The sequence below is a fragment of the Pseudophryne corroboree genome, chromosome 2 (assembly GCF_028390025.1).
Source record: "Pseudophryne corroboree isolate aPseCor3 chromosome 2, aPseCor3.hap2, whole genome shotgun sequence".
In the NCBI taxonomy this organism is placed as follows: domain Eukaryota; kingdom Metazoa; phylum Chordata; class Amphibia; order Anura; family Myobatrachidae; genus Pseudophryne; species Pseudophryne corroboree.
The window spans coordinates 18,420,837-18,442,154 of NC_086445.1; the positions used below are offsets into that span (position 1 = coordinate 18,420,837).

The 21,318-nt window shown below is 47.9% G+C and overlaps 1 protein-coding gene across 4 annotated transcripts in view; it reads right to left on the bottom strand.

The window, feature by feature from the left end:
- LOC134993401 (ecto-ADP-ribosyltransferase 5-like) overlaps nt 1-21,318 on the bottom strand; it is a 157,771-nt gene that overhangs the window by 16,846 nt on the left and 119,607 nt on the right. Inside the window, exons 1-3 of one of the 4 annotated variants that reach the window (XM_063950870.1) lie at nt 16,560-16,638; nt 14,561-14,665; nt 2,551-3,256 (exon numbers count right to left, since the gene is read on the bottom strand). In XM_063950870.1, the coding sequence (XP_063806940.1) occupies nt 2,551-3,256; nt 14,561-14,608 (754 nt within the window). In that variant the 5' untranslated portion in view covers nt 14,609-14,665; nt 16,560-16,638. Of the gene's footprint in view, nt 1-2,550; nt 3,257-14,560; nt 14,666-16,559; nt 16,639-21,318 lie in introns of those variants that run through there. The other 3 variants (XM_063950871.1, XM_063950873.1, XM_063950872.1) reach the window with 3 other exon arrangements.

Sequence of the window (21,318 nt, forward strand, 5' to 3'; positions counted from 1 at the left end):
ACTTATACTAAATGTTAATTTTAAGAGTTTATCAAAATAATTTTTGCTATCAGTATTCTTAACACTTAGAGTATGCGCCTGTATTTTTATTTTTCCTGCATGGTAGAACAAGTCTAAGCATGGTGGTACCTCTTATTATGTTCTACAAAGTATGTGCAGTCCAAACTCCCCCCCACTTTTCCAAGTATTCAAACACTGCATGGAGTATCTCTTCGAGGGATTCCCTTGTGAGATCATTGTGGAAGCACCTCTGCAAGGGTCTCTAACGAATCTCTGAAACTGCAATTAAACCCTGACAAGTGTTGTTTCAGAGTCACTAAGGTCCAATGGCGGCTAATACCTTTTTTCGGGCAGGGGGGCTGCCACTGCCCATGCTGGAAGAGGGGGAGGAGAGAGGCAGCCCCCAGACAGCCAGGTGCACAGGTGGCTGCTTCATTATTATTATCCTTTATTTATATGGCGCCACATGGGATCCGCAGCGCCCAATTACAGAGTAAACATGAAGAGAGTGACTTACAGTTCAAGACAATATAGGACAAGTACAGGGTATATAAACATGGCTGCTGCATCAGCAGACAGCACTGACATAAGTATCAGAGTGGCAGAAAAACGAGGGAATTGGTGCCATCAAAGGGAGTATTGAAAAGAAGATAGGTGGTTAAGTAAGAGACGTAAAACCACGTGAGGGAAGAGGACCCTGCTCGTGAGAGCTTACATTCTAAAGGGGAGGGGCAGCCAGACAGGGTTGACACAAATGATGTAGAAAGTGAGCATGGGCCACAGAAGGCCTAGGATGAGAGACAACTGGGTTTGGTGAAGAAGTGGGTCTTGAGAGCCCGTTTGAAGTTTTGTAGAGAGGTGGAGAGTCTGAGGTGGAGAGGTAGAGAATTCCAGAGAACACGTGCATAATGGGAAGGAGAGTCGGCATGCATTAGCAGAGGGAAGAGGAAGGGTGGGAGTGTAAAGGGAGATAAGGTCAGAGATGTAGATGGGAGAGGAGTGGGTGAGGGCTTTGTAAGCAAGTGTCAGAAGCTTGAATTGGATTCTGAAGGGGAAGAGAAGCCAGTGTAGGGCTTGTAGGAGAGGGGAGGTGGGCATAGTGCATTTGGTGAGGAAGATGATCCAGGCAGCAGCATTGAAGATAGATTGGAGTGGAGAGAGGTATGTGTCAGGAATACCAGTCAGGAGGAGATTACAGTAGTCCAGTCTGGAGATGACCCATGAGTGGATAAGGGTCTTAGTGGCATCCTGGATAAGAAAGGGTCTGATCCTGGCTGCTTGACTGCACATGCGTAAACCCCTGGCTTCTATGGACTGCATCGGCTGCAGCCCATAGAAATCAAATTGGGCTGACGATCAAGCAGGGAGTGGCTTCCTACAGGAAGCCTGCTCTCTGCTATTCGAAGCCCGGTCTGGCAGTCCCGGAGGGTGACTGGCAGGTAGGACTTCCAATAGGAAGTCACTGCCAATCCCAGTGCAAGTCTCTTGCTGGTATCACTATTCCTCATGCATGTGTTCATTCACAAGACTCAAACTATTGCGTTAGCCTGTATATTCTATACTGTACTCTTACTCAGGTAAATACAGGTGTGCTGTGACCTGGTACATAGTGCTGTCATGCTGCGGTGTTATGTTAGGGGCATGCTATTCTGTGTATAAGGTCACATGTTGGGTACTTGCAAGTTATCATTAATATATCTGTTGTACCCGTCTGTTATCCTAATATGGTCAAACAAGGAGTACCCATGAGGGAAAGGTAACGTCTCGCTGAAAAGCACCTCATGGCTTAAACGCCACCTCCAGACTGTCGTTGTTCCTTCTATTTGTTCCTCTCTGGACGCTAGCAGACATCTCCAATCCTGACCCAGCATGTGGTCAGCAGGAGAAGACAGATGTGGGAGATAGGAGGGAGAGAACTTGATAAGTGATCCCACCAATCAAAAAACTGTGCAACTTCCCCAGGTGAGCACAGCATCATGGGAATTTGGAAGGTTTTAAAAGAGGTTGCCCAGGTCAGCTCCTGATATTAGTCGCTGACTTTGACTAAGGGCTGATTCTCTGCCGAGGTACCTTATGGAATGTCCTGTGTGGACCTAAACAACGTTACTCCTATGTGGACAAGCTGTTTCTCATGATGTGTGGAACTTCTATTATTCTTTGTGGGCCTACAGTATGCAACGCTACTCCAGTGTGAAAGTATTTGTGACCCTGTGTGGATTATAGTAATTTGCTGTCACTGCAGTGTGAAATCAGTGATAGTTCTTCGGTGTGGAATTGTTGTGGAATTATATCCTCTGCTGGGACTGGCTCTACCTGGACTGCTACCTCCATATTGTTTCTGTGCTACATTTACCTCTTGTTCCTGTGAATTATCTATTCCTGTGGGTGATGAAAAATAAACCATTATTTCGGTTTCATCTGCTCGGTGTTTGGGTGATTAAAAACCCAAATCATGCCACGCCTCATCCCGCCCATCTGGACCTGCCTCTCGGCAAGTATGCACTTACATCATTGTCTCATTTGTCTCATCAACATATCCTGTGTACTTACCTCCCAGGTAGGCACAGTTGTAAAAGCTGCACCTCTTCTCGGTGCTCTGCAGAATGAATCTGTTCCCCTCCTGGATGTATTTGGAGACATGAAACACCTCATCCACTGGAATCAGTACCTCTTTCTGGTGAGAGAAGTAGGAGAAGTTGTGTATGTCCGCCCCGAAGCAAGTGGTGATATTGAAGAAAGACGCGTTTCCGAACTGCTGCGCCTGCCCGATGTCAGTAGATGAAGAAGCAAATTGACTGAGCCTGATATGGTGCTGGGGCTTAGGAGGCGGCTCAAAGAGAATCCTGCTGGCCCCTCGATAGGTGGACCATGGTTTCCCATCACACCCGACTCGGAGAAGAGTCAAGGCTCTGGTGAGGTAAAAGTGCAATGAGTGGTACATGAATGATTGGGGATCCACGCCATATTCCCGTACAGCTTGGTTTAACTGTTTGTAGACAGGGATGTTCATGTCGGTGTACACTAATAGCGCTATCCCATGTTCATCTTTAAACCCCTCAGGAAGAGTTTTCATTGAGGACTTTTTTATCAACCAAGTTTCAGAAGCTTCTTCCCAAGCATTGTCCAATTCCTTGTCCTTCTGTCTTTCCTTCCTCAGTAAACCTGGCGCTAGGGCTTCCATTTGGTCGAGGCATCCGACATATTGGTCGTCCAAGGAGTCCTTATACATTCCCAACTGCACCCGTTGACCGTCCACCTGTGAAGACAAGTGTCATTATTGTGTTCTGGTGCCCTAAGGCTTATTTATCAACGTGCAAACACTGACATCATCATCAGGCGCCCAACTCTGAGGCTACAGACAGGAGCACAGATTTGTAGGCCAAGGTAGCAACGTCTGCGGGAGTACACCATCTTGTGTCTGGGTGGGTTGGGGACCTGAGTATGGACTTGGTGGATGAGTGGCTCTTTTAGTTACAACAAAATGTTGTCTTGTGCGATGCAAATATTTAAATCAAATGAAAGGATGGGGATGGCACATTTAGGGGGTGATCCCTACACTATGGGAAGTCCTTCCATGACTTTTCTATCTACTGTTAAATTGTGGAGATCCGGTCTTAGGGCCTGATTTAGAGATGGATGCAGAAGAGCCCGCAGAGGCATCTATTGGCGGTCGCCTGTCTGCAACTTTATGCAAATGCAGGGCCGAAACTAGGATTTTCTTCACCCGGGGTGCATGCCCCTTAGCCCCACCCCCTAGTTGCGGCCCTGGCAAATGCAAGTCCTTCCCTGGTGTACATCCGTGTGTCTGAAAGTGCAAGGACTCAGATGCTCACTCTCTGTGCCCGTACTCTGCGATCCTCTTTCAGCAGTATCGAGCCTGATACTGTCACCTGGAAATGGCGTTCGCTATCACATAGTCAAGCACAGAAAACGTTTAGCTTCCAGACAATGATAAATACAGGTAGCACAACTGCAATGCCCCCATACATCATATGCAGACAGTCGTATGCTGGGACTCTGCCATTGATACTTTAGATATCTGCCCTGTCCTGCACTATCTATGCGGGACCTTACTACTGGATAATGGGGGTCATTCCGAGTTGATCGCTCACTGTCGATTTTCGCAGTGCTGCGATCAGGTTTCTACTGCGCATGTGTATGCACCGCAATGCGCACGCGCGTTGTACGGGTACAAAGCGGATCGTTGCTGAGTGATGGAATTAACGAAGAATCCATTTGCACGGGTGATCGCAAGGAGATTGACAGAAAGATGGTGTTTATGGGTGTCAACTGACAGTTTTCTGGGAGTGGTAGGGAAAATGCAGGCGTGTCCGGGCGTTTGCAGGGTGGGTGTCTGATGTAATTTCCGGTACCAAAAAGACTGAAGTGATCGCAAGGGCTGAGTAAGTCCAGCGCTACTCAGAAACTGCACAAAATGTTTTTGCAGAGCTCGGCAGCACAGGCGTTCGCACACTTGCAAAGCGAAAATACACTCCCCTGTGGGCGGCGACTATGCGTTTTCACGGCTGCTAAAAGTAGCTAGCAAGCGATCAACTCGGAATGACCCCCTATGTACAACGAAATCACAGTGACATTTGGAGCAAACAGATTTTCTTATGGTTGAACAGGTCTTTTTGCAGGAAACACTTTATGACTAATTCCAGAGGTAATGTGTAAACTAGAGATGAGCGGGTTCGGTTCCTCGGAATCCGAACCCGCCCGAACTTCAGTTTTTTTTACACGGGGCCGAGCGACTCGGATCTTCCCGCCTTGCTCGGTTAACCCGAGCGCGCCCGAACGTCATCATCCCGCTATCGGATTCTCGCGAGGCTCGGATTCTATCGCGAGACTCGGATTCTATATAAGGAGCCGCGCGTCGCCGCCATTTTCACACGTGCATTGAGATTCATAGGGAGAGGACGTGGCTGGCGTCCTCTCCATTTATAGAGAAGAGAGTGAGACAGTAGAGAGAGACACAGTAGTAATTTTGGGGAGCATTAGGAGGAGTACTACTACTACTACTTGCTGAAGTGATAGATAGTGTGACTGTATTATCTGACTTGTGGGGGAGACACTGACAGTGGGGAGCAGTTAGAGTCTGAGAGCAGGACTCAGGAGTACATATAACGTACAGTGCACACTTTTGCTGCCAGAGTGCCACACTGCCATTGTGACCACACTGACCACCAGTATAATATATATTGTGATTGTCTGCTTAGGAGTACTACTTGCAAGTTGCTGATAGTGTGACCAGTGACCTGACCACCAGTTTAATAATCACCACCAGTTTAATATATATATATATATATATATATATAACTGTATATAATATATATATAATAATGTATACCACCTACCCGTGGTTTTTTTTTTTTTCTTTCTTCTTTATACATACTACTATAGTAGCTTACTGTAGCAGTCTGCGGTGCTGCTGAGCTGACAGTGTCCAGCAGGTCCGTCATCAGTCATTACATAATAAATATATCTACCTGTCCGGCTGCAGTACTAGTGTGATATAATATATATATTGATTTCATCTCATTATCATCCAGTCTATATAGCAGCAGACACAGTACGGTAGTCCACGGCTGTAGCTACCTCTGTGTCGGCAGTCGCTCGTCCATCCATAATTGTATACCACCTACCCGTGGTTTTTTTTTTTCTTTCTTCTTTATACATACTACTATAGTAGCTTACTGTAGCAGTCTGCGGTGCTGCTGAGCTGACAGTGTCCAAGTGTCCAGCAGGTCCGTCATCAGTCATTACATAATAAATATATCTACCTGTCCGGCTGCAGTACTAGTGTGATATAATATATATATTGATTTCATCTCATTATCATCCAGTCTATATTAGCAGCAGACACAGTACGGTAGTCCACGGCTGTAGCTACCTCTGTGTCGGCAGTCGCTCGTCCATCCATAATTGTATACCACCTACCCGTGTTTTTTTTTTTCTTTCTTCTTTATACATACTACTATAGTAGCTTACTGTAGCAGTCTGCGGTGCTGCTGAGCTGACAGTGTCCAGCAGGTCCGTCATCAGTCATTACATAATAAATATATCTACCTGTCCGGCTGCAGTACTAGTGTGATATAATATATATATTGATTTCATCTCATTATCATCCAGTCTATATTAGCAGCAGACACAGTACGGTAGTCCACGGCTGTAGCTACCTCTGTGTCGGCAGTCGCTCGTCCATCCATAATTGTATACCACCTACCCGTGTTTTTTTTTTTCTTTCTTCTTTATACATACTACTATAGTAGCTTACTGTAGCAGTCTGCGGTGCTGCTGAGCTGACAGTGTCCAGCAGGTCCGTCATCAGTCATTACATAATAAATATATCTACCTGTCCGGCTGCAGTACTAGTGTGATATAATATATATATTGATTTCATCTCATTATCATCCAGTCTATATTAGCAGCAGACACAGTATGGTAGTCCACGGCTGTAGCTACCTCTGTGTCGGCAGTCGCTCGTCCATCCATAATTGTATACCACCTACCCGTGTTTTTTTTTTTTTTCTTTCTTCATTATACATACTACTATAGTAGCTTACTGTAGCAGTCTGCGGTGCTGCTGAGCTGACAGTGTCCAGCAGGTCCGTCATCAGTCATTACATAATAAATATATCTACCTGTCCGGCTGCAGTACTAGTGTGATATAATATATATATTGATTTCATCTCATTATCATCCAGTCTATATTAGCAGCAGACACAGTACGGTAGTCCACGGCTGTAGCTACCTCTGTGTCGGCAGTCGCTCGTCCATCCATAATTGTATACCACCTACCCGTGGTTTTTTTTTTTTTTCTTTATACATACTACTATAGTAGCTTACTGTAGCAGTCTGCGGTGCTGCTGAGCTGACAGTGTCCAGCAGGTCCGTCATCAGTCATTACATAATAAATATATCTACCTGTCCGGCTGCAGTACTAGTGTGATATAATATATATATTGATTTCATCTCATTATCATCCAGTCTATATTAGCAGCAGACACAGTACGGTAGTCCACGGCTGTAGCTACCTCTGTGTCGGCAGTCGCTCGTCCATCCATAATTGTATACCACCTACCCGTGGTTTTTTTTTTTTCTTTCTTCTTTATACATACTACTATAGTAGCTTACTGTAGCAGTCTGCGGTGCTGCTGAGCTGACAGTGTCCAGCAGGTCCGTCATCAGTCATTACATAATAAATATATCTACCTGTCCGGCTGCAGTACTAGTGTGATATAATATATATTGATTTCATCTCATTATCATCCAGTCTATATTAGCAGCAGACACAGTACGGTAGTCCACGGCTGTAGCTACCTCTGTGTCGGCAGTCGCTCGTCCATCCATAATTGTATACCACCTACCCGTGGTTTTTTTTTTCTCTTTCTTCTTTATACATACTACTATAGTAGCTTACTGTAGCAGTCTGCGGTGCTGCTAAGCTGACAGTGTCCAGCAGGTCCGTCATCAGTCATTACATAATAAATATATCTACCTGTCCGGCTGCAGTACTAGTGTGATATAATATATATTGATTTCATCTCATTATCATCCAGTCTATACTAGCAGCAGACACAGTACGGTAGTCCACGGCTGTAGCTACCTCTGTGTCGGCAGTCGCTCGTCCATCCATAATTGTATACCACCTACCCGTGGTTTTTTTTTTTTTCTTTCTTCTTTATACATACTACTATAGTAGCTTACTGTAGCAGTCTGCGGTGCTGCTGAGCTGACAGTGTCCAGCAGGTCCGTCATCAGTCATTACATAATAAATATATCTACCTGTCCGGCTGCAGTACTAGTGTGATATAATATATATATTGATTTCATCTCATTATCATCCAGTCTATATTAGCAGCAGACACAGTACGGTACTCCACGGCTGTAGCTACCTCTGTGTCGGCAGTCGCTCGTCCATCCATAATTGTATACCACCTACCCGTGGGTTTTTTTTTTTTCTTTCTTCTTTATACATACTACTATAGTAGCTTACTGTAGCAGTCTGCGGTGCTGCTGAGCTGACAGTGTCCAGCAGGTCCGTCATCAGTCATTACATAATAAATATATCTACCTGTCCGGCTGCAGTACTAGTGTGATATAATATATATTGATTTCATCTCATTATCATCCAGTCTATATTAGCAGCAGACACAGTACGGTAGTCCACGGCTGTAGCTACCTCTGTGTGGGCAGTCGCTCGTCCATCCATAATTGTATACCACCTACCCGTGGTTTTTTTTTTTTTTCTTTCTTCTTTATACATACTACTATAGTAGCTTACTGTAGCAGTCTGCGGTGCTGCTGAGCTGACAGTGTCCAGCAGGTCCGTCATCAGTCATTACATAATAAATATATCTACCTGTCCGGCTGCAGTACTAGTGTGATATAATATATATATTGATTTCATCTCATTATCATCCAGTCTATATTAGCAGCAGACACAGTACGGTAGTCCACGGCTGTAGCTACCTCTGTGTCGGCAGTCGCTCGTCCATCCATAATTGTATACCACCTACCCGTGGTTTTTTTTTTTCTTTCTTCTTTATACATACTACTATAGTAGCTTACTGTAGCAGTCTGCGGTGCTGCTGAGCTGACAGTGTCCAGCAGGTCCGTCATCAGTCATTACATAATAAATATATCTACCTGTCCGGCTGCAGTACTAGTGTGATATAATATATATATTGATTTCATCTCATTATCATCCAGTCTATATTAGCACAGACACAGTACGGTAGTCCACGGCTGTAGCTACCTCTGTGTCGGCAGTCGCTCGTCCATCCATAAGTATACTAGTATCCATCCATCTCCATTGTTTACCTGAGGTGCCTTTTAGTTGTGCCTATTAAAATATGGAGAACAAAAATGTTGAGGTTCCAAAATTAGGGAAAGATCAAGATCCACTTCCACCTCGTGCTGAAGCTGCTGCCACTAGTCATGGCCGAGACGATGAAATGCCAGCAACGTCGTCTGCCAAGGCCGATGCCCAATGTCATAGTACAGAGCATGTAAAATCCAAAACACCAAATATCAGTAAAAAAAAGGACTCCAAAATCTAAAATAAAATTGTCGGAGGAGAAGCGTAAACTTGCCAATATGCCATTTACCACACGGAGTGGCAAGGAACGGCTGAGGCCCTGGCCTATGTTCATGGCTAGTGGTTCAGCTTCACATGAGGATGGAAGCACTCATCCTCTCGCTAGAAAAATGAAAAGACTTAAGCTGGCAAAAGCACAGCAAAGAACTGTGCGTTCTTCGAAATCCCAAATCCACAAGGAGAGTCCAATTGTGTCGGTTGCGATGCCTGACCTTCCCAACACTGGACGTGAAGAGCATGCGCCTTCCACCATTTGCACGCCCCCTGCAAGTGCTGGAAGGAGCACCCGCAGTCCAGTTCCTGATAGTCAGATTGAAGATGTCAGTGTTGAAGTACACCAGGATGAGGAGGATATGGGTGTTGCTGGCGCTGGGGAGGAAATTGACAAGGAGGATTCTGATGGTGAGGTGGTTTGTTTAAGTCAGGCACCCGGGGAGACACCTGTTGTCCGTGGGAGGAATATGGCCGTTGACATGCCTGGTGAAAATACCAAAAAAAATCAGCTCTTCGGTGTGGAAGTATTTCAACAGAAATGCGGACAACATTTGTCAAGCCGTGTGTTGCCTTTGTCAAGCTGTAATAAGTAGGGGTAAGGACGTTAACCACCTCGGAACATCCTCCCTTATACGTCACCTGCAGCGCATTCATAATAAGTCAGTGACAAGTTCAAAAACTTTGGGCGACAGCGGAAGCAGTCCACTGACCAGTAAATCCCTTCCTCTTGTAACCAAGCTCACGCAAACCACCCCACCAACTCCCTCAGTGTCAATTTCCTCCTTCCCCAGGAATGCCAATAGTCCTGCAGGCCATGTCACTGGCAATTCTGACGATTCCTCTCCTGCCTGGGATTCCTCCGATGCATCCTTGCGTGTAACGCCTACTGCTGCTGGCGCTGCTGTTGTTGCTGCTGGGAGTCGATGGTCATCCCAGAGGGGAAATCGTAAGACCACTTTTACTACTTCCACCAAGCAATTGACTGTCCAACAGTCCTTTGCGAGGAAGATGAAATATCACAGCAGTCATCCAGCTGCAAAGCGGATAACTGAGGCCTTGGCATCCTGGGTGGTGAGAAACGTGGTTCCGGTATCCATCATTACTGCAGAGCCAACTAGAGACTTGTTGGAGGTACTGTGTCCCCGGTACCAAATACCATCTAGGTTCCATTTCTCTAGGCAGGCGATACCGAAAATGTACACAGACCTCAGAAAAAGAGTCACCAGTGTCCTAAAAAATGCAGCTGTACCCAATGTCCACTTAACCACGGACATGTGGACAAGTGGAGCAGGGCAGGGTCAGGACTATATGACTGTGACAGCCCACTGGGTAGATGTATGGACTCCCGCCGCAAGAACAGCAGTGGCGGCACCAGTAGCAGGATCTCTCAAACGCCAGCTCGTTCCTAGGCAGGCTACGCTTTGTATCACCGGTTTCCAGAATACGCACACAGCTGAAAACCTCTTACGGCAACTGAGGAAGATCATCGCGGAATGGCTTACCCCAATTGGACTCTCCTGTGGATTTGTGGCATCGGACAACGCCAGCAATATTGTGTGTGCATTAAATATGGGCAAATTCCAGCACGTCCCATGTTTTGCACATACCTTGAATTTGGTGGTGCAGAATTTTTTAAAAAACGACAGGGGCGTGCAAGAGATGCTGTCGGTGGCCAGAAGAATTGCGGGACACTTTCGGCGTACAGGCACCACGTACAGAAGACTGGAGCAACACCAAAAATGCCTGAACCTGCCCTGCCATCATCTGAAGCAAGAAGTGGTAACGAGGTGGAATTCAACCCTCTATATGCTTCAGAGGTTGGAGGAGCAGCTAAAGGCCATTCAAGCCTATACAATTCAGCACGATATAGGAGGTGGAATGCACCTGTCTCAAGCGCAGTGGAGAATGATTTCAACGTTGTGCAAGGTTCTGATGCCCTTTGAACTTGCCACACGTGAAGTCAGTTCAGACACTGCCAGCCTGAGTCAGGTCATTCCCCTCATCAGGCTTTTGCAGAAGAAGCTGGAGACATTGAAGGAGGAGCTAACACGGAGCGATTCCGCTAGGCATGTGGGACTAGTGGATGGAGCCCTTAATTCGCTTAACAAGGATTCACGGGTGGTCAATCTGTTGAAATCAGAGCACTACATTTTGGCCACCGTGCTCGATCCTAGATTTAAAACCTACCTTGGATCTCTCTTTCCGGCAGACACAAGTCTGCTGGGGTTCAAAGACCTGCTGGTGAGAAAATTGTCAAGTCAAGCGGAACGCGACCTGTCAACATCTCCTCCTTCACATTCTCCCGCAACTGGGGGTGCGAAGAAAAGGCTCAGAATTCCGAGCCCACCCAGTGGCGGTGATGCAGGGCAGTCTGGAGCGACTGCTTATGCTGACATCTGGTCCGGACTGAAGGACCTGACAACGATTACGGACATGTCGTCTACTGTCACTGCATATGATTCTCTCCCCATTGAAAGAATGGTGGAGGATTATATGAGTGACCGCATCCAAGTAGGCACGTCACACAGTCCGTACTTATACTGGCAGGAAAAAGAGGCAATTTGGAGGCCCTTGCACAAACTGGCTTTATTCTACCTAAGTTGCCCTCCCACAAGTGTGTACTCCGAAAGAGTGTTTAGTGCCGCCGCTCACCTTGTCAGCAATCGGCGTACGAGGTTACTTACAGAAAATGTGGAGAAGATGATGTTCATTAAAATGAATTATAATCAATTCCTCCGTGGAGACATTGGCCAGCAGCAATTGCCTCCACAAAGTACACAGGGAGCTGAGATGGTGGATTCCAGTGGGGACGAATTGATAATCTGTGAGGAGGGGGATGTACACGGTGATATATCGGAGGATGATGATGAGGTGGACATCGTGCCTCTGTAGAGCCAGTTTGTGCAAGGAGAGATTAATTGCTTCTTTTTGGTGGGGGTCCAAACCAACCCGTCATTTCAGTCACAGTCGTGTGGCAGACCCTGTCACTGAAATGATGGGTTGGTTAAAGTGTGCATGTCCTGTTTATACAACATAAGGGTGGGTGGGAGGGCCTAAGGACAATTCCATCTTGCACCTCTTTTTTCTTTAATTTTTCTTTGCGTCATGTGCTGTTTGGGGAGTGTTTTTTGGAAGGGCCATCCTGCGTGACACTGCAGTGCCACTCCTAGATGGGCCCGGTGTTTGTGTCGGCCACTAGGGTCGCTTATCTTACTCACACAGCTACCTCATTGCGCCTCTTTTTTTCTTTGCGTCATGTGCTGTTTGGGGAGTGTTTTTTGGAAGGGCCATCCTGCGTGACACTGCAGTGCCACTCCTAGATGGGCCCGGTGTTTGTGTCGGCCACTAGGGTCGCTTATCTTACCCACACAGCTACCTCATTGCGCCTCTTTTTTTCTTTGCGTCATGTGCTGTTTGGGGAGTGTTTTTTGGAAGGGCCATCCTGCGTGACACTGCAGTGCCACTCCTAGATGGGCCCGGTGTTTGTGTCGGCCACTAGGGTTGCTTATCTTACTCACACAGCTACCTCATTGCGCCTCTTTTTTTCTTTGCGTCATGTGCTGTTTGGGGAGTGTTTTTTGGAAGGGCCATCCTGCGTGACACTGCAGTGCCACTTCTAGATGGGCCCGGTGTTTGTGTCGGCCACTAGGGTCGCTTATCTTACTCACACAGCTACCTCATTGCGCCTCTTTTTTTCTTTGCGTCATGTGCTGTTTGGGGAGTGTTTTTTGGAAGGGCCATCCTGCGTGACACTGCAGTGCCACTCCTAGATGGGCCCGGTGTTTGTGTCGGCCACTAGGGTCGCTTATCTTACCCACACAGCTACCTCATTGCGCCTCTTTTTTTCTTTGCGTCATGTGCTGTTTGGGGAGTGTTTTTTGGAAGGGCCATCCTGCGTGACACTGCAGTGCCACTCCTAGATGGGCCCGGTGTTTGTGTCGGCCACTAGGGTCGCTTATCTTACTCACACAGCTACCTCATTGCGCCTCTTTTTTTCTTTGCGTCATGTGCTGTTTGGGGAGTGTTTTTTGGAAGGGCCATCCTGCGTGACACTGCAGTGCCACTCCTAGATGGGCCCGGTGTTTGTGTCGGCCACTAGGGTCGCTTATCTTACTCACACAGCTACCTCATTGCGCCTCTTTTTTTCTTTGCGTCATGTGCTGTTTGGGGAGTGTTTTTTGGAAGGGCCATCCTGCGTGACACTGCAGTGCCACTCCTAGATGGGCCCGGTGTTTGTGTCGGCCACTAGGGTCGCTTATCTTACTCACACAGCTACCTCATTGCGCCTCTTTTTTTCTTTGCGTCATGTGCTGTTTGGGGAGTGTTTTTTGGAAGGGCCATCCTGCGTGACACTGCAGTGCCACTCCTAGATGGGCCCGGTGTTTGTGTCGGCCACTAGGGTCGCTTATCTTACTCACACAGCTACCTCATTGCGCCTCTTTTTTTCTTTGCATCATGTGCTGTTTGGGGAGTGTTTTTTGGAAGGGCCATCCTGCGTGACACTGCAGTGCCACTCCTAGATGGGCCCGGTGTTTGTGTCGGCCACTAAGGTCGCTTAGCTTAGTCATCCAGCGACCTAGGTGCAAATTTTAGGACTAAAAATAATATTGTGAGGTGTGAGGTATTCAGAATAGACTGAAAATGAGTGGAAATTATGGTTTTTGAGGTTAATAATACTTTGGGATCAAAATGACCCCCAAATTCTATGATTTAAGCTGTTTTTTAGTGTTTTTTGAAAAAAACACCCGAATCCAAAACACACCCGAATCCGACAAAAAAAATTCGGTGAGGTTTTGCCAAAACGCGGTCGAACCCAAGACACGGCCGCGGAACCGAACCCAAAACCAAAACACAAAACCCGAAAAATTTCCGGTGCACATCTCTAGTGTAAACGTTTGTGACCAATTATGTGGCAAATGTTTCATGGAACAGTTTTGGAAATTTTGGTCAATGCTAGTATAAAGACACAAGCTGATTGCAGGCCCTAGCCACTATGCAGTAATGGTGGGCCGTGATGTGGCATGTATGTGACCCATATGTCTCATGTATGACATAATTATGGTTACCCCAAATCTAAGAGATCTAATCTCAATAGATGTAGCAACTGGTTTATAATATAACATATTTTCTGGCATCTAGATGATTAATAGAAGACTGTGACCAGAGAGTGACAGTCGGGGTGAGGATAATAGTAGAGTGTTTCATACTCTGCATAATGAAGAGTATGGGGTCTATTCATGCAGCAGTGAAAAGTGTAGAGAAGTGAGCCAGTGGAGAAGTTGCCCATGGCAACCAATCAGCATTGAATTAACATTTATAATTTGCATACTATACAATTGTACGGAGCAGCTGATTGGTTGCCATGAGCAACTTCTCCACAGGCTCCCTTCTCCAATCTTTTCACTGCTTCATGAATAGACCCCTAAATCACAGATATAGATAAGATTATACCCAGTTATTTACCATGTAGAGGACCCAGAGGCACCATGCCGCGAGCCAGAAACAAGTCATCAGTAAGAGGGGTCCCTGCTACGTGCTCACCCCAAATATCCTGCAATGTGACAGGAGCTGTACAAACACAAGAGGGGTGGGGGCATGAGACACGGGCAGGGAAAGGGGGGGGAGAGAGACATACAGAGAGGGAGAGAGAGAGAGGCAGCCAGACACATGGAGAGCGAGAGACAGACAAACAGAGAGGGAGAGAGAGAGAGAGAGAGAGAGAGAGAGAGGGAGACAGCCAGACACATGGAGAGCTGGAGACAGACATACAGAGAGGGAGAGGCAGCCAGACACATGGAGAGTGGGAGACAGCCATACAGAGAGGGAGAGAGAGAGAGAGAGAGAGAGAGAGGGAGACAGCCAGACACATGGAGAGCGGGAGACAGACATACAGAAAGGGAGAGGCAGCCAGACACATGGAGAGTGGGAGACAGCCATACAGAGAGGGAGAGAGAGAGACAGCCAGAAACATGGAGTGCGGGAGACAGCCATACAGAGAGGGAGAGAGAGAGACAGCCAGAAACATGAAGAGCGGGAGACAGACATACAGAGAGGGAGAGGCAGCCGGACACATGGAGAGCGAGAGACAGACACATAGAGAGCGAGAGACAGACATATAGAGAGGGAGAGGCAGCCGGACACATGGAGAGCGAGAGACAGACATATAGAGAGGGAGAGGCAGCCAGACACATAGAGAGCGAGAGACAGCCATACAGAGAGGGAGAGAGAGAGAGGGAGACAGCCAGACACATGGAGAGTGGGAGACAGACATACAGAGAGGGAGAGGGAGCCAGACACTGAGGGGGTCATTCAGGTGTAGTTGGAGCATTGTTAATTTTTTTAATGAAAATGTTGAGTAAAAGTGCAGCAGAAGCAGAGCGTGGCCCTCGCTGGTGATGTCACCCGTCGCACCTGCATGCAGGTCTGATGGAGGATGACGTTGATGATGCCAGGAGCATGCATTGTCAGCGACACAGCGCATACACACTAGAGGATTTGAACAATGTCTCATTCCGGTCCATCAGAATACGGTACATTGTTCATGATATTGTCTAGTGTGTACCCAAAATAAGGCATTTAATTAGCATATGATATATGGGAGTACTACGGTAAGTCAGACTCAGTATATAACACATTCTCAGCCTATTCTCAGGCTACTTAGCCATCGGTCGCGATGTTCATCTGCAAAGACAGGCTGAGTAAGCTTCAGCTTACTCAGCCTTGCCATCGCAGTGCGGTTTGGGGGGCAAAGGTAACTATTTCGCGACGCAGCCCTTGGCATTGCCACTCCTGGAAATCGGGAGCCACATGCCCCCATTTTCCCAAACGCCTGCCGCCCACGTGCCCATCCCTCCGTGCAGATGCCTCTGCCTCTCAATCAGGCAGAGGCATTTCCATATGTGCGCCATGACCGCAGGACCCATTCTGCACATGTGCAGTTTCCCCACCATCAGGAAATCGCACATAGGATCACATAAGCGATCGGTAATGGATTAGGCCATAAGACACAACCACCGTCATAGAGGCCATGTTCAAATGGAGACACTACACCTGCCATAGGATGGTGCAGGTACCGATGGTGAACACAATTGTGCACCGATGGTGGACCGTCTAGAACCACTGCCATTGCTACTGTATGCAGAGGTGCAGAAAGTGGGCGTGTCAGGCCTTGCTTTAAATCTGCTACAGATTGATGGCGGATTGGCATCAGATTTCCTGAGGTATAGGGGATTGAAATCCAATGGATATTGATAGCAGATGACAAATGACATTCAAAACTGGTGCATAGTAAATGCTGACTCTTTAGACTGCAATTTGCCATTGATACCCATCAGCAGACAGCAGATGCAATAGATATACCCTATAGAGAGGGAGAGATAGCCAGACACACATAGAGAGACAGCCAGACATTGAGAGAGAGAGTGGGAGCGAGGGTGGGAGAGCAGAGAAGAAAGGTTAGTACCCGGTGGGCAGTGACCCTGAAGCTGTAGCGTCCTCGGATCCGTCTCTCAGGTCTCGGTATTACAGGCAGAGAAGTAACAATGAGTGAACTTTTCATCCTGTGCCCGAGATGTTATATTTAGAGCTGAGTGTAACAGCTGCTGCAGCCATTACACAATATGTCACTGTGGAGACACATTGTGACACACTCATGATTGTGGCAAACTTCACTCTGCTTCATGAAAAAAACAGTCACATTCTCAAGTATGTGTAGGAACTAGGAACAGAGACATACGGGGGTGGATAGATAACTACAAACCAAAAGAGACAGCAGGGACAGAGAAACAACTGTGACAGTAGGGACAGAGAGACAGTGTGACAGAGGGTGCTGTATATCGAGACACAGTGTGGCAGCACGGACATAGGCCCTCATTCCGAGTTGTTCGCTCGCAAGCTGCTTTTAGCAGATTTACTCACGCAAAGTCGCCGCCTACTGGGAGTGAATCTTAGCTTCTTAAAATTGCGAGCAACGTATTTGCAATACTGCGATTAGACCTCTCTTAGCAGTTTCAGAGTAGCTTCAGACTTACTCGGCATCTGCGATCAGTTCAGTGCTTGTCATTCCTGGTTTGACGTCACAAACACACCCAGCGTTCGCCCAGACACTCCCCCGTTTCTCCAGCCACTCCCGTGTTTTTCCCAGAAACGGTAGCGTTTTTTCACACACTCCCATAAAACGGCCAGTTTCCGCCCAGAAACACCCACTTTCTGTCAATCACATTACGATCACCAGAACGATGAAAAAGCCGTGAGTAAAATTCCTAACTGCATAGCAAATTTACTTGGCGCAGTCGCAGTGCGGACATTGCGCATGCGCAATAAGCGAAAATCGCTGCGATGCGAAGAAAAATACCGAGCGAACAACTGGGAATGACCACCATAGAGTAGATAGACAGTAGAAAATGTTGACAGGGTCAAAAAGTCTTTGTAGTGGGTTTGGAATCTGCACAGGAACGGGTTAATAATACATTAGTTACATGTAACGTGGTGTTATTAAACCATAACTTTTATTCTATACACTTATAAGAGCAAGACGATGTTGACATACATTTAAAACATTATTAAATCAGATATTCTCCTTCCAATAAAGTTTCTACCTCAGACAAAATGTCTTTCTGTTTTGTGTTAGGTATAGCCCTGAGGGTATATTAATTGATGAAAGGAGATATTTGTAAGGTAGACGTCATCAGAGCAAAAATATATTCTGTTCTCTTTTCATTCTGTAGAGTCTAAGAGATATTGGCCCTCATTCCGAGTTGATCGCTCGCTAGCTGCTTTTAGCACCCGTGCAAACACTAAGCCGCCGCCCTCTGGGAGTGTATCTTAACTTAGCAGAAGTGCGAATGAAAGGATCGCAGAACGGCTACAAAATAATTCTGTGCAGTGTCAGAGTAGCTCCAGACCTACTCAGCGCTAGCGATCACTTCAGACTTTTCTGTTCCTGTTTTGATGTCACGAACACGCCCTGCGTTTGGCCAGCCACACCTGCGTTTCCCCAACCACGCCTGCATTTTTATCTGGCACGCCTGCGTTTTTCCACACACTCCCTGAAAACGGTCAGTTGACACCCAGAAACGCCCACTTCCTGTCAATCACTCTGCGGCCAGCAGTGCGACTGAAATGCTTCACTAGACCTTGTGTGAAAGTACTACGGCTGTTGTGAAAGTACGTCGCGCATGCGCATTGCGCCGCATTCGCATATGCAGAAGTGCCGCTTTTTTGCCTAATCGCTGCGCTGCGACCGAAAACAGCTAGCGAACAACTCGGAATGACCCCCATAATTCACGTCCCAATTTCCGTATAAAGAGAACAGAGGCCTGTGTTCCTCCGAATTTTCTTACTGATAAAGGTATATTAGAAAGAGATACAGGTGGACCTTCCACTTCTGCTTTTGCTTGGCACAGGTTACTATTCCCAATCGTAATCCATGTGGATGGTAAAGTATGAAAAAGTTTATAAAAATAAAAATATCAATTAAAAAAACCTGTGTCAATCATATGTGTGTCGGCCAATGTAATGACGACCTTTTGAGCCTGTCGACCTAATGCATGTCTACCATTAGTGGTTGACCTATTGACTGTAGACCATTTTAGTGTAGATCTATAGACCGGATACCCATTGATACATCCTGCTCGGAGAGAGAGAGGTAGCAGGGTATAGAGACAGAGAGAGTGGCGGCAGAGGTAGGTGGCAGAGACACAGAGAGAGAGAGGTGGAAAGGGACAGAGTGGCGGCAAGGACACAGAGAGAAAGGCAGCAGGGAAAGAGAGAGGTGGCTGGGATACAGAGACAGAGAGAGTGGTGGCAGGGACAGAGAGACAGAGAGAGAGGCTGCTGGGACACAGAAACAGAGAGTGGCGGCTGGGATACAGAGACAGAGAGAGTGGCGGCAGGGACATAGAGACAGAGAGAGGGGCGGCAGGGACACAGAGAGAGTGACGGCAGGGACAAGGAGAGAGAGAGAGGCAGTAGGGACACAGAGACAGAGAAAGTGGCAGCAGGCACACAGAAACAGAGAGAGAGGCAGCAGGGACGCAGAGAGAGTGGCGGCATGGACAGAGAGAGTGGCACCAGGGACACAGAGACAGAGAGAGGCGGCTGGGACACAGAGACAGAGAGAGTGGCGGCTGGGATACAGAGAGAGTGGCGGCAGGGACACAGAGACAGAGAGAGTGGCATCAGAGACACAGAGAGAATGGCAGCAGGGAAACAGAGACACAGAGAGAGAGGCAGTAGGGACACAGAGACAAAGAGAGTGGCCGCAGGGACACAGAGACAGAGAAAGTGGTGGCAGGGACACAGAGACAGAGAGAGAGGTGGCAGGGACACAGAGAGAGTGGCAGCAGGGACGCAGAGACAGAGAGAGTGGTGGCAGGGACGCAGAGACAGAGAGAGTGGCGACAGGGACACAGAGAGAGAGAGTGGGGACAGGGACACAGACAGAGAGAGTGGGGACAGGGACATAGACAGAGAGAGTGGCAAAAGGGACACAGAGACAGTTGCAGCAGAGACACAGAGCTAGAGATAGGCGCCAGAGAGACAGAGAGTGGTGACAGAGACAGAGAGAGAGGTGGCAGGTCCACAGACAGAGATAGATGGCAGAGACACAGACAGAGAGAGGTGGCAGGGACACAGAGTCAGAGAGAGTGGCAACAGGGACACAGAGACAGAGAGAGACGGCAGGGACACAGAGACAGAGATAGGCAGCAGAGAAACAGAGAGTGGTGACAGGGACACAGAGACAAAGAGAGAGAGAGAGGCAGCAGGGACACAGACAGAGATAGGCAGCTGGGACACAGAGACAGTGAGAGTGGTGACAGGGACACAGAGACAGAGAGAGTGATGGCAGGGACACAGACAGAGGGGCAACAGGAACTCAGAGACAAAGTGGTGCAGGAACATAGAGACAGAGGCAGTAGGGACACAGACAGAAAGAGTAGGGGCAGGGACACAGAGAAAGAGAGTGGTGACAGGGACAGAGAGACAGAGAGAGTGGTGGTAGGGACACACGGACAGAGAGAGTGGCGGCAGGGATACAGAGACAGAGAGAGTGGTGGCAGGGACACAGAGACAGAGAGAGGCAGCAGGAACACAGAGACAGAGAGAGTGGGGACAGGGAGACAGAGTGGTGGCAGGGACCCAGAAAAAGTTGTGGCAGGGACACAGAGACAGAGAGTGGTGGCAGGGACACAGAGACAGGGAGAGTGGTGGCAGGGACACAGAGAGAGTGACGGCAGGGACACAGAGACAGAGAGAGCGAGGCAGTAGGGACACAGAGACAGAGAGAGTGGCCGCAGGCACACAGAGACAGAGAAAGTGGCGGCAGGGACACAGAGACAGAGAGAGAGGCGGCAGGGACACAGAGACAGAGAGAGTGGCGACAGTGACACAGAGAAAGAGGTGTCTGGAACACAGAGACAGAGAAACTGGCGGCTGAGATACAGAGACAGAGAGAGTGGCGGCAGGGACACAGAGACAGAGAGAGTGGCGGCAGGGACACACAGAGAGTGGTGGCAGGGACACAGAGACAGAGAGAGTGGCGGCAGGGACACAGAGAGAGTGGCGGCAGGGACACAGAGACAGAGAGAGAGAGGCAGTAGGGACACAGAGATAGAGAAAGTGGCAGCAGGGACACAGAGAGAGAGGCGGCAGGGACACAGAGAGAGTGGCGGCAGGTATGCAGAGACAGAGAGAGTGGCGGCAGGGACGCAGAGACAGTGACAGCAGGGACACAGAGTCAGAGATAGGTGACAGAGAGACAGAGAGTGGTGACAGTGACACAGAGACAGAGAGAGTGGTGGCAGGGACACAGACAGAGAGAGTGGCAACAGGGACTCAGAGACAGAGTGGCGCAGGAACATAGAGACAGAGGCAGTAGGGACACACAGACAGAAAAAGTGGGGACAGGGACACAGAGAAAGAGAGTGGTGACAGGAACACAGAGTGGTGGTAGGGACACAGAGAAAGAGAGAGTGGCGGCAGGGACACAGTGACAAAGAGAGTGGTGGCAGGGACACAGTGACAGAGAGAGTGGTGGCAGGGACACAGAGACAGGGGTATATTTACTAACATTCGTAATTTTCAGAAAAAGGTCAAAGTTCAATCACGAATGACATTTTGCCTTTTCGGGTTTTCCGATGTCGATGTCATTCGGTTTTTTTGGCAGTGTTTTACGTGAGTGAATTGTAAAACACTGCCGACTTTAATACAATGAATCTCGG